Source organism: Leucoraja erinacea, chromosome 27 (assembly GCF_028641065.1).
Source record: "Leucoraja erinacea ecotype New England chromosome 27, Leri_hhj_1, whole genome shotgun sequence".
NCBI lineage: Eukaryota > Metazoa > Chordata > Chondrichthyes > Rajiformes > Rajidae > Leucoraja > Leucoraja erinaceus.
Window position 1 is genome coordinate 5714029 of NC_073403.1, and position 13432 is coordinate 5727460.

The 13432-nt window shown below is 49.6% G+C and overlaps 1 protein-coding gene across 1 annotated transcript in view; it reads left to right on the plus strand.

Annotated features, from left to right (window-relative positions):
• The window catches only part of LOC129710131 (src kinase-associated phosphoprotein 2-like), a 295021-nt gene that overhangs the window by 193772 nt on the left and 87817 nt on the right, over nucleotides 1-13432 (plus strand). Inside the window, exon 9 of the mRNA XM_055656879.1 lies at nucleotides 8026-8232. Coding sequence (XP_055512854.1) covers nucleotides 8026-8232 — 207 coding nt within the window. The remainder of the gene's footprint in view (nucleotides 1-8025; nucleotides 8233-13432) is intronic.

Consider the following 13432-nt stretch of genomic DNA (forward strand, 5'->3'; position numbering starts at 1 on the left):
CACAGGGAGAACATGCAAACTCCGTGCAGGCAGCAGCCGTAGTCAGGATCAAACCCGGGTCTCTGACGCTGTAGGGCAGTAACTCTACCGCTGCGCCACCGCGCTGCCCTACATAAGACCCAAAGTGCTGGAGTAACTTAGCAGGTCAGGCAGGATCTGTGGAGAACATTGAGAGGTGACGTTTTGGGTCGGGTCCCATCATTCGTAGCATCATGTCAGGCCAATCAAAGCAACATTCATGAACCAGCCTCCTCTCACACCTCCACCTGGCCTTACTCACCTTTGTTCAACACAACCATATGTGCCTCTCCTCACCAACCTCCTGTGGGATCAATATTCTCGTCAATCTCTTCAATGGGACTTTCCCAGCTCCTCCATCAACAATTTGCATTGGAAGACCAAGTTTAAAGGAGCTGTGCGGGACAAGTTTTTTTTTTTTACACAGTGGGTGGTGGGTGCCTGGAACGTGTTGCCTGGGGTGGTGGTGGAGGCAGTATTATAGTGGCATTTCAGAAGCTTTTGGATAGGCACATGGATATGCAGGGAATACAGGGATATAGATCACGTGCAGGCAGATGAGAATTGGTCTTGTCATCAAGTTGGCATAGATAATGTGGGCGGAAGGGTTTACCTGTTTAGCTTGGTTGAAAGATACAACGCGGAAACAGGCCCTTCGGCCCAGCCAGTCCCCGCCAGCCAGCGATCCCCGAACAATAACACTGCCCGACACACACTAGGGACAATTCTACATTCATACCAAGCCGATTAACCCACAAATCTGTACAATCCCAAGTTCACAATTTATAGGAGTAGAATTAGGCCATTCGGCCCCTCGAGGTTACACCGCCATCCAATCATTGCTGATCTCAGCCTCCGAATCCCATTTTCCTGCCTTCTCCCCATAACCTTTGACACCCGTTCTAATCAAGAATCTGTCTATCTCTGCCTTAAGAAATATCCACTGACTTGGCCTCCACAGCCCTCTGTGGCAATGAGTTCCACAGATTAGCTAACCTCGGACTATGTCTTTGGAGTGTGGGAGGAAGCCGAAGATCTTGGTGAAAACCCATGCAGGTCACGGGGAGAAGGGTCAGATATACACCCGTAGTCAGGATCGAACCCGGGACAAGGCAGGAGCTCTACCGCTGCACCACCCTACCGACCCCTGTTCTTGTACGACACTGTGTAGGAAGGAACTGCAGACACTGGTTTAAACCGAAGATAGACACAAAAAGCTGGAGTAACTCAGCGGGACAGGCAGCACCTCTGCAGAGAAGGAATGTGTGATGTTACGGGTCGAGACCCTTCTTCAGACTGCACCAGACTGATTCCTGGGATGGCAGGACTTTCATATGAAGAAAGACTGGATCGACTCGGCTTGTACTCGCTGGAATTTAGAAGATTGAGGGGGGATCTTATAGAAACTTACAAAATTCTTATGGGGTTGGACAGGCTAGATGCAGGAAGATTGTTCCCGATGTTGGGGAAGTCCAGAACAAGGGGGTCACAGTTTAAGTATAAGGGGGAAATCTTTTAGACCGAGATGAGAACATTTGTTTTCACACAGAGAGTGGTGAATCTGTGGAATTCTCTGCCACAGAAAGTAGTTGAGGCCACAGTTCATTGGCTGTATGTAAGAGGGAGTTAGATATAACATTTAGCCCTTGTGGCTAAAGGGATCAGGGGGTATGGAGAGAAGGCAGGTACAGGATACTGAGTTGGATGATCAGCCATGATCATATTGAGTGGCGGTGCAGGCTCGAAGGGCCGAATGGCCTACTCCTGCACCTATTGTCTATGTTTCTATGTTACTGTCTATACTGTTCCATATTCCATGATCTAAGCAGCATCGAAAGCCAATGTCAATAGTCATTGGGATACAGAGTGTGTCTGTGTGATCTCAATACAACAGGTCGATTGCCGGAGTGCCCACTGGGTTTTAATAAATAGCAATATTTCTGTCTGTCAGCACAGTTTAAGTAAGTTTTAAATCACTCTTATCTGCATCCTTTGCTTCCTTAAATAAATTGTAATTTGTCTTTCTTTTTAAATCGCATTTACTTTCCAATTAAATTTTAAATGAGCAAGGTCCATCTTTCCCTCTAAAACCCCAGTGAGGTGAATATTAGGCAGCGCTGGAAAATTCACTTTCTAATTAAACATGGTTCCATTGATTAAGGCAATAAAAGTTTGAAGTTTGCCGCTAATTAAAAACAATTTCTGGCGGAGTTGCTTCAGCCCCGTGTGCCTGAGGTTCATCTCTTTTGGCATGTTTTCCTCTGTTTAGTTCACTTTAGTTTAGTTTAGTTTATAGATACGGCGCAGAAACAGGCCCTTCGGCCCCACCTGGTCCGTGCCGACCAGCGATCCCCGCACACTAACACAACCCTGCACACACACACACACTAGGGACAATTTTACATTTTTTTTACCAAAGTCAATTAACTTACAAACCTGCACGTCTTCGGAGTGTGGGAGGAAACCGCAGCACCCGGGGAAAACCCACGCAGGTGAAGGGGAGAACGTGCAAACTCCGTACAGACAGCACCCGTAGTCAGGATCGAACCCCGGTTCTCTGGCGCTGTGAGGCAGCGACTCTGCAGCTGCGCCGCCCTGAAGCCGCTCCGTCTCGGAGTTCTACAGACTAGAGGACAGAGCATGTCCGCCAACCCTAATCACTCCTTACACCACTATACCATAGAGTGATACAGCATCGAAACAGACCCTTCGGCCCAACTTATCCATGCTGGCCTAGTTGTCCACTGCAGTTCTGGTCGCCTCATTACAAGGGCGGCTCAGCGGGTAGAGCTGCTGCCTCACAGCGCCAGACACCCGGGTTTGACCCTGACTACGGGTGCTGTCTGTGTGGAGTTTGCACGTTCTCCCCCCGTGACCTGCGTGGGTTTTCTCCGGGTGCTCCGTTCCTCCCACTAATTGACCTGTAAAGATTGTAGGTTGTCCCTAGTGTGTGTCGGACGGAGTTAGTGTCCGGGAATCGCTGGTCTACGCAGATGCGCTGTACCTCTAAAATAGAAATACGAGGGTGCAGGGCATCTCCCCCGCCCCTAATCCCCACCCATTGGCAGGAAGAGTGAGCACAGTGGCCCACACCGACCAACATGCCCCATCAACACCAGAGCCACCTGCCTGCGTTTGGCCCATATCCCTCCAAACATACCCTACACATGTACCTGTCTAAATATTTCTTAAATATGAAATTGAACTATTCACAGAGAAATGTGAGGTGTTGCATTTTGCAAAGTCTAACATGGGCAGGAACATACAGAGTGAATGGTAGGACTCTGGGTAGTGTTGTAGAGCAGAGGGACCTAGGAGTACAGGTGCATGGTTCCTTGAAGGTGGAGTCGCAGGTGGATAGGGTGGTCAAAAAGGCTTGGGTCACATTGGCCTTCATCAGTCAGAGTATTGAGTGTAGAAGTTGGGAGGTCAGGTTGCATTTTTGTCAGACGTTGGTGAGACGGCATTTCGAGGATTGTGTTCAGTTCTGGGCACCGTGTTATAGGAACGATGTCTTCAAGCTGGGGAGGCTACAGAGAAGATTTACAAGGATGTTGCCAGGGCTGGAGGGTGTGAGCTACAGGGAGAGGTTGAGTAGACTGGGTCTCTATTCCTTGGAGCGCAGGAGGATGAGGGCTGATCTTGTAACGATGTATAAAACCATGAGAGGAATAGATCGGGTAGATACAGAGTCTCTTGCCCAGTGTAGGGGAATCGAGGACTAGAGGACATAGGTTTAAAGTGAAGGGGCAAAGATTTAATAGGAACCTAACTTTGTCATACAAAGGGTGGTAGATGTATGGAACAAGCTGGCGGAGGAGGTAGTTGAGATAGGTATTAGCGCAATGCTTAAGAAGCATTTAGACAGGTACATGGATAGGATAGAGGAGAAAGAATGGTCTCAACCTGAAACATCACCTATTCATTCCTTTTCTCCAGGGATGCTGCCTGGCCCGCTGAGTTACTCCAGCTTTTTGTGTCGATTTGACATGAGTGGGATATGGGCCAAATGTAGGCAGGTGCGACTAGTGCAGCATCAATTTCCCTCCTGGGATAAATAAAGTCCTATCGTATCATATAGATGGGGCATGTTGGTCAGTGTGGTCAAGTTGGGCCAAATGGCCTGTTTCCACGCTGTATCACTCTATGGCTTCCAAGGCACATGTGAAGCTCACCGTTTGACCTGTTTTTACAAAATGTTAAATGGTCAGCTCGACATAGATTACAAGACCTACACCAAACCCAAACCAATTAGGAGCAGACGAGGGCATTCGATGCAATTTGTGATCCCAGCTACAAAGACAGATGTGTACAGCAATTCGTTCTTCCCCCGCACAATTAAAGCATGGAATAATCTCCACCCAACTATAGTTACCCAACCAGATGCAACTACATTTAAAGTAGCTCTTTCTTCCCAATAACCCTTTCTGGCTTAAGCCCTCCCTCCACCACCTCCAGTTTAAATTCCATTTGGAATATTTTGGAGGACCAAGAAACCAAGAACCAAGATGTGAAGAAAGACTGGATAGACTCGGCTTGTACTCACTAGAATTTAGAAGATTGAGGGGGGACCTTATAGAAACGTACAAAATTCTTAAGGGGTTGGACAGGCTAGATGCACGAAGATTGTTCCCGATGTTGGGGAAGTCCAGGACAAGGGCTCACAGTTTAAGGATAAAGGGGAAATCTTTTAGGACCGAGATGAGAAAAACATTTTTTCACACAGAGAGTGGTGAATCTGTGGGATTCTCTGCCACAGAAGGTAGTTGAGGCGACAGTTCATTGGCTATATTGAAGAGGTAGTTAGATGTGGCCCTTGTGGCTAAAGGGATCAGGGGGTATGGAGAGAAGGCAAGTACAGGATACTGAGTTGGATGATCAGCCATGATCATATTGAATGGCGGTGCTGGCTCGAAGGGCCGATTGGCCTACTCCTGCACCTATTGTCTATGTTTCTGTGACTGCAGGAGAACGTTTGGCTGATAATTGAAAGGATTCCGACAGCTCAGCTGCCTGTGTGCAGCTTGGACTGTGGTCTATAGCTCGTCTATCTAATCCGATCAGGATCTCCGGCTGCTATCGACAGCTCGGATTCAGACACCGCTCTGATTATGATGGGTGTAATTTTAGTTCTGTGCCCGGCTATTAACCGGTCAATGTGACAATTGTCAAATGGGAAAGGCAGCTCCGACAGAGGAGACAAACGAGGAGACGAGGAGAGAAATCCTTGCTCCTCCAAGCCCCAGAAATACTTTCATCTGACAGCATTTACAGATATTGATTTGTGGAATTAAATAAAGTGGAATCCATGTAAAGTCAAGAAAATAAACTCCGAGCTGACTCAAAAGTAGCAGACGCAGGTTGATACAAATTAAATTTATCAGATGTTTCGTGTCAGTGTTACTGAGAAAGGTATTGATTTTTGGCTTGGGTGTTATTGCTGTGAAATCATTTGAAGTGTTATTAGCCTGGGCCTGGTGGTAAATATTGTGCAGGCATTGCCACAGGTAGCCTCTGATACTGTGGAGTGTGTGACTGAGCAGAGATGCAGGCTGTGAACTGAAGCTCGGAAAATGCTCCCTGTCTGGGGAGTGAGGGGGGGGGGGGGAACCCCCAAAATCCCCAAAATCCCCAATGCAACAGATGCAACAGCTATCCCTGGACCTCCCCACTCGACTCCATCCAAGGACCCCGACTGACTTTCCAGGTGAGGCAGAGGTTCACTCGCACCTCCTCCAACCTCATCTACTGTATCCACTGTCCCTGGTGTCAACTTCTCTACATCGGCGAGACCAAGCGCAGGCTCGGCGATCGTTTCGCTGAACACCTCCGTCTCAACCCACCTGATCCCCCGCTTGCTCAACACTTCAACTCCCCCTCCCATTCCCACTCTGACCTTACTGTCCTGGGCCTCCTCCATTGTCAGAGTGAGGCCCAGCGCAAATTGGAGGAGCAGCATCTTATATTTCGCTTGGGCAGCTTACACCCCAGCGGTGTGAACATTGACTCCTCTAACTTCACGTTTTCCCTCTCTCTCCATCCCTCCGACCAGTCCGGCTGTCCTCGTTTACATTTTATCACTGTTTGCATTCTCCAAGCTAACACTGATATATTTTATGTTTTCCTTGATCTCCATCCCCTTTTTCTCATTTTCACACCTTGCACTTCCTTATCTCTGTATCTCCCTCTCCCCTGATTCAGGGTCTCGAGCCGAAACATCACCAATTCCTTCCATTCAGAGATACTGCCTGGCCCGCTGAGTTACTCCAGCATACTGTGTCTATCCTTGGTTTAAACCAGCTCCTTCCTACACTAAACCCCACTGGACCATGGCGAGAGTGGATGTGGAGAGGATGTGTCCATCATCCTTTGACTTAAAGAAATTCCTCCCCATCTCCTTACTTAAAGATATGTTCTTTCATTCTGAGACTGTGCCCGCTGGTCCCAGAACCACCAGTGGAAACATCCTCTCCACATCCACTCTATCCAGGCCTTTCACTATTCGGTAAGTTTCAATGTGTATCCCCCACCCCCTCATCCTTCTAAACTCCAGCAAGTGCAGGCCCAGCACCGTCAAATGCTCACTCTCATATTCCCCGAGGGGAGCTAGGTTGTTGCCGCACAGCGCCAGAGGCACAGCTTCCATCCTGACTACGGATGCTGTCTTTACGGAGTTTGCACGTTCTCCCCGTGGGTTTTTTCTTGAGATCTTCGGTTTCCTCCCACGCTCCAAAGTCGTACAGGTTTTGCGGCTTAATTGGCTTGGTGTAAATGTAAAAATGTGTGTGTGTGTGTGTGTGTGTGTGTGTGTGTGTGTGTGTGTGTGTGTGTGTGTGTGTGTGTGTGTGTGTGTGTGTGTGTGTGTGTGTGTGTGTGTGTGTGTGTGTGTGTGTGTGTGTGTGTGTGTGTGTGCGTGTGCAAGGTGGTGTTAGCGTGCGGGGATCGCTGGTCGGCGCGGACTCGGTGGGCCCAAGACGCCTGTTTCTGCGCTGTATCTCGCAACTAAACTACACTGAATGAAACAAAAAAATGCTGGAGAAACTCAGCGGGTGAGGCAGCATCTATGGAGCGAAGGAAATAGATGACGTTTCGTGTCGAGACCCTTCTGGAAACTCAGCGGGTGAGGCAGCTTAGAAACATAGAAACATAGAAATTAGGTGCAGGAGTAGGCCATTTGGCCCTTCGAGCCTGCACCGCCATTCAATATGATCATGGCTGATCATCAACTCAGTATCCCGTACCTGCCTTCTCTCCATACCCTCTGATCCCCTTGGCCACAAGGGCCACATCTAACTCCCTCTTAACTATATAGCCAATGAACTGGCCTCAACTACCCTCTGTGGCAGAGAGTTCCAGAGATTCACCACTCTCTGTGTGAAAAACGTTCTCCTCATCTCGGTTTTAAAGGATTTCCCCCTTATCCTTAAGCTGTGACCCCTTGTCCTGGACTTCCCCAACATCGGGAACAATCTTCCTGCATCTAGCCTGTCCAACCCCTTAAGAATTTTGTAAGTTTCTATAAGATCCCCTCTCAATCTCCTAAATTCTAGAGAGTATAAACCAAGTCTATCCAGTCTTTCTTCATAAGACAGTCCTGACATCCCAGGAATCAGTCTGGTGAACCTTCTCTGCACTCCCTCTATGGCAATAATGTCCTTCCTCAGATTTGGAGACCAAAACTGCACGCAATACTCCAGGTGTGGTCTCACCAAGACCCTGTACAACTGCAGTAGAACCTCCCTGCTCCTATACTCAAATCCTCTTGCTATGAAAGCCAACATACCATTCGCTTTCTTTACTGCCTAAACTACCGGAAGGGTCTCGACCCGAAACGTCACCTATTCCTTCGCTCCATAGAAGCTGCCTCATCCCGCTGAGTTTCTCCAGCATTTTTGTCTACCTTTGATTTTTTTTTTTCCAGCATCTGCAGTTCCTTCTCAAACAGAAATGAAACAAGGGAATCTTCTTCAGCCTCGTTACACAGTGTGCTGTTTCCCTCCCCAACAGACATGAACTCCAGCTTCATCCCAGTGGAGGAGGAGGGCGAGGAAGATGACGAAGATGGAGCAGTGGTGGAGGATGAAGAGGAGGAGTTGCTGGAGGACACGTACGATGACGTGGACGCGCCCGGCGCCGAGCAGCGATCCCTCCCGAGTGTCCCGGCAGCCTGCGCGGACGAAAACCAGGACGAGGATATTTATGAAGAGCTGCCAGGTAAGTCGAAGTCTAAGTTCGTTTTATTGGTCACGTCCACCCGAAGGTGCAGTGAAATGAATTTGCCAGCAGCGATACACTTAAAAAAAACACACACACAATACGCAACACGTCAAGTCAAGCCAAGTCACTTTTATTTCTATAGCACATTATTCTTGCCATAGAGGGAGTACAGAGAAGGTTCACCAGACTGATTCCTGGGATGTCAGGACTTTCATATGAAGAAAGACTGGATTGACTCGGCTTGTACTCGCTGGAATTTAGAAGATTGAGGGGGGATCTTATAGAAACTTACAAAATTCTTAAGGGGTTGGACAGGCTAGATGCAGGAAGATTGTTCCCGATGTTGGGGAAGTCCAGAACAAGGGGTCACAGTTTAAGGATAAGGGGGAAATCTTTTAGGACCGAGATGAGGAAAACATTTTTCACACAGAGAGTGGTGAATCTCTGGAATTCTCTGCCACAGAATGTAGTTGAGGCCACAGTTCATTGGCTATATTTAAGAGGGAGTTAGATGTGGCCCTTGAGGCTAAAGGGATCAGGGGGTATGGAGAGAAGGCAGGTACTGGATGTACAGGCCCCATGGGATGTACAGGTATGTACAGGCCCTATGTACAGGCCCCATGTACAGGCCCCATGTACAGGCCCCATGTACAGGCCCCATGTACAGGCCCCATGTACAGGCCCCATGTACAGGCCCCATGTACAGGCCCCATGTACAGGCCCCATGTACAGGCCCCATGTACAGGCCTAATGTACAGGCCCAATGTACAGGCTCCATGTACAGGCACAATGTACAGGCCCCATGTACAGGCCCAATGTACAGGCCCAATGTACAGGCTCCATGTACAGGCCCCATGTACAGGCCCCATGTACAGGCCCCATGTACAGGCCCTCTCGTCAGGATGATCAAAACTCTGACGTAGGGACGGCCAAACACACTTGGAGGTCCCGAATCGACACTTTCCTGCCGGAGACCGCGGCTTCGGGATGTTATAGGCCGCAGGCAGGCCGGCGGTCGGAGCACTTCTCCAGCGAGGGATCCCAGGCTCCGGGTGGTCGCGGTCAGAGGGCCGAGCTCCAGAGACCCGGCCCCTGTCACTCTGGGTGGGTCCGGCTCAGAGAATGGACGACACTTTGCACCCATGCCCATGTTAAACATCTGGCTGGTGCCGTGGTGCAGCGGGTAGAGCTGCTGCCTCACAGCACCAGAAACCCAGGTTTGATCCTGACTTCAGGTGCTCTCTGGGTGGAGTTTACATGTTCTCCCCGTGACCGCGTGGGTTTTCTCGGGGAGCTAGTGTGCAGGGTCATAGGTTCATTAGCTTTGGTAAAAATTGTAAATTGTGGGACTCTCCCCCTCTCTCCCTCTCTCCCTCGCTCCCTCGCTCTCTCCTCTCCCTCTCCTCTCCCTCTCCCTCTCCCTCTCCCTCTCCCTCTCCCTCTCCCTCTCCCTCTCTCCCTCCCCTCCCCCTCTCTCTCTCCTCTCCCTCTAACCCCAGTTCTCTGTGTGCTTGACCATGCTTCCCCCAGGTTCAGCCCTGTTAAACCCCTGTCCCACGGTACGAGTTCATTCCAAGACCTCTCCCGAGTTTGCCCTGATTCGAACTCGGAGATTTACGGTAATGGCCGCTTGTCGGTGCTCGGGGCTCTCGTGGACATTTTTCAACATGTTGAAAAATCTTCACGAGTCTTCCCGTGCTTACCTGCCATTAGCGAGTCTTCCCGAGTACCTGCCGTTAGCGTTACGAACCGCTAAGAGACGTCCCCGAGCTCCGACGAACCCGCTACGTTGATTCTCCGTGCTTACCACTAGTTTGATTTTTTTAAACTCGAGAGAGCTCTTGGAATGAACTCGCACCGTGGGACAGAGCTTGTATCTGACCTAGCAATGAGGGGTCTTGCGGGGACTGAGCGCTCTGCGACCATCTCCCGCTGGCTTCTCCAGGGCAGTCGGTGCAGCAACTGGGATGCAACCAGGAGCGTTAATGAGCTTGAGGCCTGCCCGAAATGAACAGTGCCACCACCGCCCTCATTTCTGTGTGAAGGATTGCTGCTGGTGATCGGGGAGATGTTCTCCGAAACATAATTAAACCTCTGACATCAAAACCATCTTCCGCCGCGCGGTTCCTCGAAGCCCGCTCGGTGTAAGGGTTAAGGAGTTTAAGGAAAAATCTCGCTTATTCATCTAATGAAGAGTTTTGCCTGGGATTTGTTCAGGATGTTTTGCATCCCAAATGAGGTTAATTAGCATGCATTTGCATATGTAAATGAGGCTGGGTTCGCTGTCAATTCCGCTTTACGATCCTTCCTTGACCATTTTAGATTGATCTAATTTTTTTGATTTGTTTGTTATGATTAATATTTTATGGAGTTCTCTGCATTATAACAACTCCCTGCCGCCCAATAATGGCAGGGCAGGTTTTGAAGTGGGAAGCCTCCGAGACCATGTACAAAACACTCCCACTGAATTTCAATTACTCAATCCCTTGCTAAACTTTCACGAGCAAGATATGATTGCAAATATATTGAGAGCGCACATGGCTCCCGACGCCAGCGGTGATCCGAGCAGACTCACACCTTGCCCTTCTCGTCCCCACCTCCCCCAACCTTATAGTGGTCTATCAAATCATGAGAGGAATAGATCGGGTAGACACACAGAGTCTCTTGCCCAGAGTAGGGGAATCGAGGACCAGAGGACATAGGTTCAAGGTGAAGGGGGAAAAGATGTAACAAGAATCTGAGGGGTAACCTTTTTACACAAAGGGTGGTGGGTGTATGGAACAAGCTGCCAGAGGAGTTAGTTGAGGCAGGGACTATCCTATAATTTGAAAAACAGTTCGACAGGTACATGGCTACGACAGGTTTGGAAGGTTACGTACCAAGTGCAGGCAGGTGGGACAAGTGTAGCTGGGACATTGTTGGCCGAGTTGGGCCAAAGGGCCTGTTTCCACACAGTATCACTCGATGACTCTCAGTCTGAAGAGGGGTCCCAACCCGAAACGTCACCCGTTCCTTCTCTCCACAGGTGCTGCCTGTCCCGCTGAGTTACTCCAGCATTTTTTTGTAGCTTCACAATCCCTTTGAGCATAGTTTACAGATACAGAGCGGGAACAGGGCCATTCGGCCCATCGAGTCGGGAACGACCAGCGATCCCCGCACATTAACACCATCCTACACACACGAGGGATAATCTTTAGATTCATAACAAGCCAGTTAACCAACAAACCTGTACGTCTTTGGACTGGGGGTGCTGTGTACGTTCTCCCTGGGACCGCCTGGGCTTTCTCCGGATGCTCCGAATTCTTCCCACACTCCAAAGACTTGCCGCTTTGTAGGTTAATTGGCTTTGGTAATAGATTGATAATTGTCCCTAGTGTGCAGGATAGTGCTAGTGTACAGGAAACATGTCCCCGATGTTGGGGGAGTCCAGAACCAGGGGCCACACAGTTTAAGAATAAGGAGTAAGCCATTTAGAACGGAGACGAGGAAACAGAGAGCGGTGAGTCTGTGGAATTCTCTGCCTCAGAGGGCGGTGGAGGCAGGTTCTCTGGATGCTTTCAAGGGAGAGCTAGATAGGGCTCTTAAAAATAGTGGAGTCAGGGGGATATGGGGAGAAGGCAGGAACGGGGTACTAATTGGGGATGATCAGCCATGATCACATTGAATGGCGGTGCTGGCTCGAAGGGCCGAATGGCCTACTCCTGCACCTATTGTCTATTGTCTATTGTCGCCCGTGTGTTTGGGATAGTGTTACTGTGCGAGGATCGCTGGCCGGCACGGGCTCAGTGGGCCGAAGGGTTTGTTTCCGTGCTGTTTCTCTGAACTAAGCTAAAGTGAGCAGTGATGTGGAGGTAATTTCTGAAGCGGGACCCAGGTGTTGAAAGCACAGCCACTGATGGGACAGTAATGTGGGATAGTGGGCGCCCACAGGGCAGAGTTGATGACACACACGCACACACACAAACATCGCAGGGCTGGAGGGGATAACAGCGGCAGGGATTACAGTGGGACGAGAAGGTTTCAAAGCTGCTCAACCTGTAGGTGGGCATCAGTTGAGTGAGAGTTTCATTCAGAGACACTGCATGTAAACAGGTCCTTCCGCCCACCCAGTCCACGCCGACCAGCGATCGCCCGTTCGACTTCCTGACCAACAGACCCCAACCAGTGACGATAGGGGACAAATCATCAATAGACAATAGACAATAGGTGCAGGAGTAGGCCATTCGGCCCATCAAGCCAGCATCGCCATTCAATGTGATCATGGCTGATCATCTCCAATCAGTACCCCGTTCCTGCCTTCTCCCCATACCTCCTGACTCCACTATTTTTAAGAGCCCTATCTAGCTCTCTCTTGAAAGCATCCAGAGAACCTGCCTCCACCGCCCTCTGAAGCAGAGAATCCCACAGACTCACCACTCTCTGTGAGAAAAAGTGTTTTCCTCGTCTCCGTTCTAAATGGCTTACCCCTTATTCTTCAACTGTGGCCCCTGGTTCTGGACTCCCCCAACATCGGGGACATGTTTCCTGCCTCTAGCGTGTCCAAACCCTTAATAATCTTATATGTTTCAATGAGATCCCCTCTCATCCATCTAAACTCCAGAGTGTACAAGCCCAGCTGATCCATTCTCTCAGCATACGACAGTCCCACCATCCCGGGAATTAACCTTGTAAACCTACGCTGCACTCCCTCAATAACAAGAATGTCCTTCCTCAAATTAGGGGACCAAAACTGTACACAATACTCCAGGTGTGGTCTCGCTGGGGCTCTGTACAACTGCATAAGGAACAATATACATTTATACCAAGCCGATTTACCTAAAAACCTGTACGTCTTTGTAATGCGGGAGGAAACCGGAGCACCCGGAGAAAAACCACGCAGGTCACGTTCAGAACGAACAAACTCCGTACAAACAGCACCCGTAGTCAGGATCGAGTCCGGGTCTCTGGTGCGGTAACGCAGCAGCTCTACCGCTGCGCCACCGTGCCACCCTGCTCCTTGATGTTCCTTTAGAAACTTTGACCAAGGGTTTGGCTGCCTGATCTGGCATCTCAGATTGGGGCTTGTTGTCAAATGTACCTTCAACTATTTGTTGCAGAGAAGCCTGGAGTCGTGTGTGTTGGGTCCTCGGTTGCATTATGGATACAAGGGACAACAGCTACATGTTCGTAAGCAATAGCAGTAGAATTAGGCCATTCG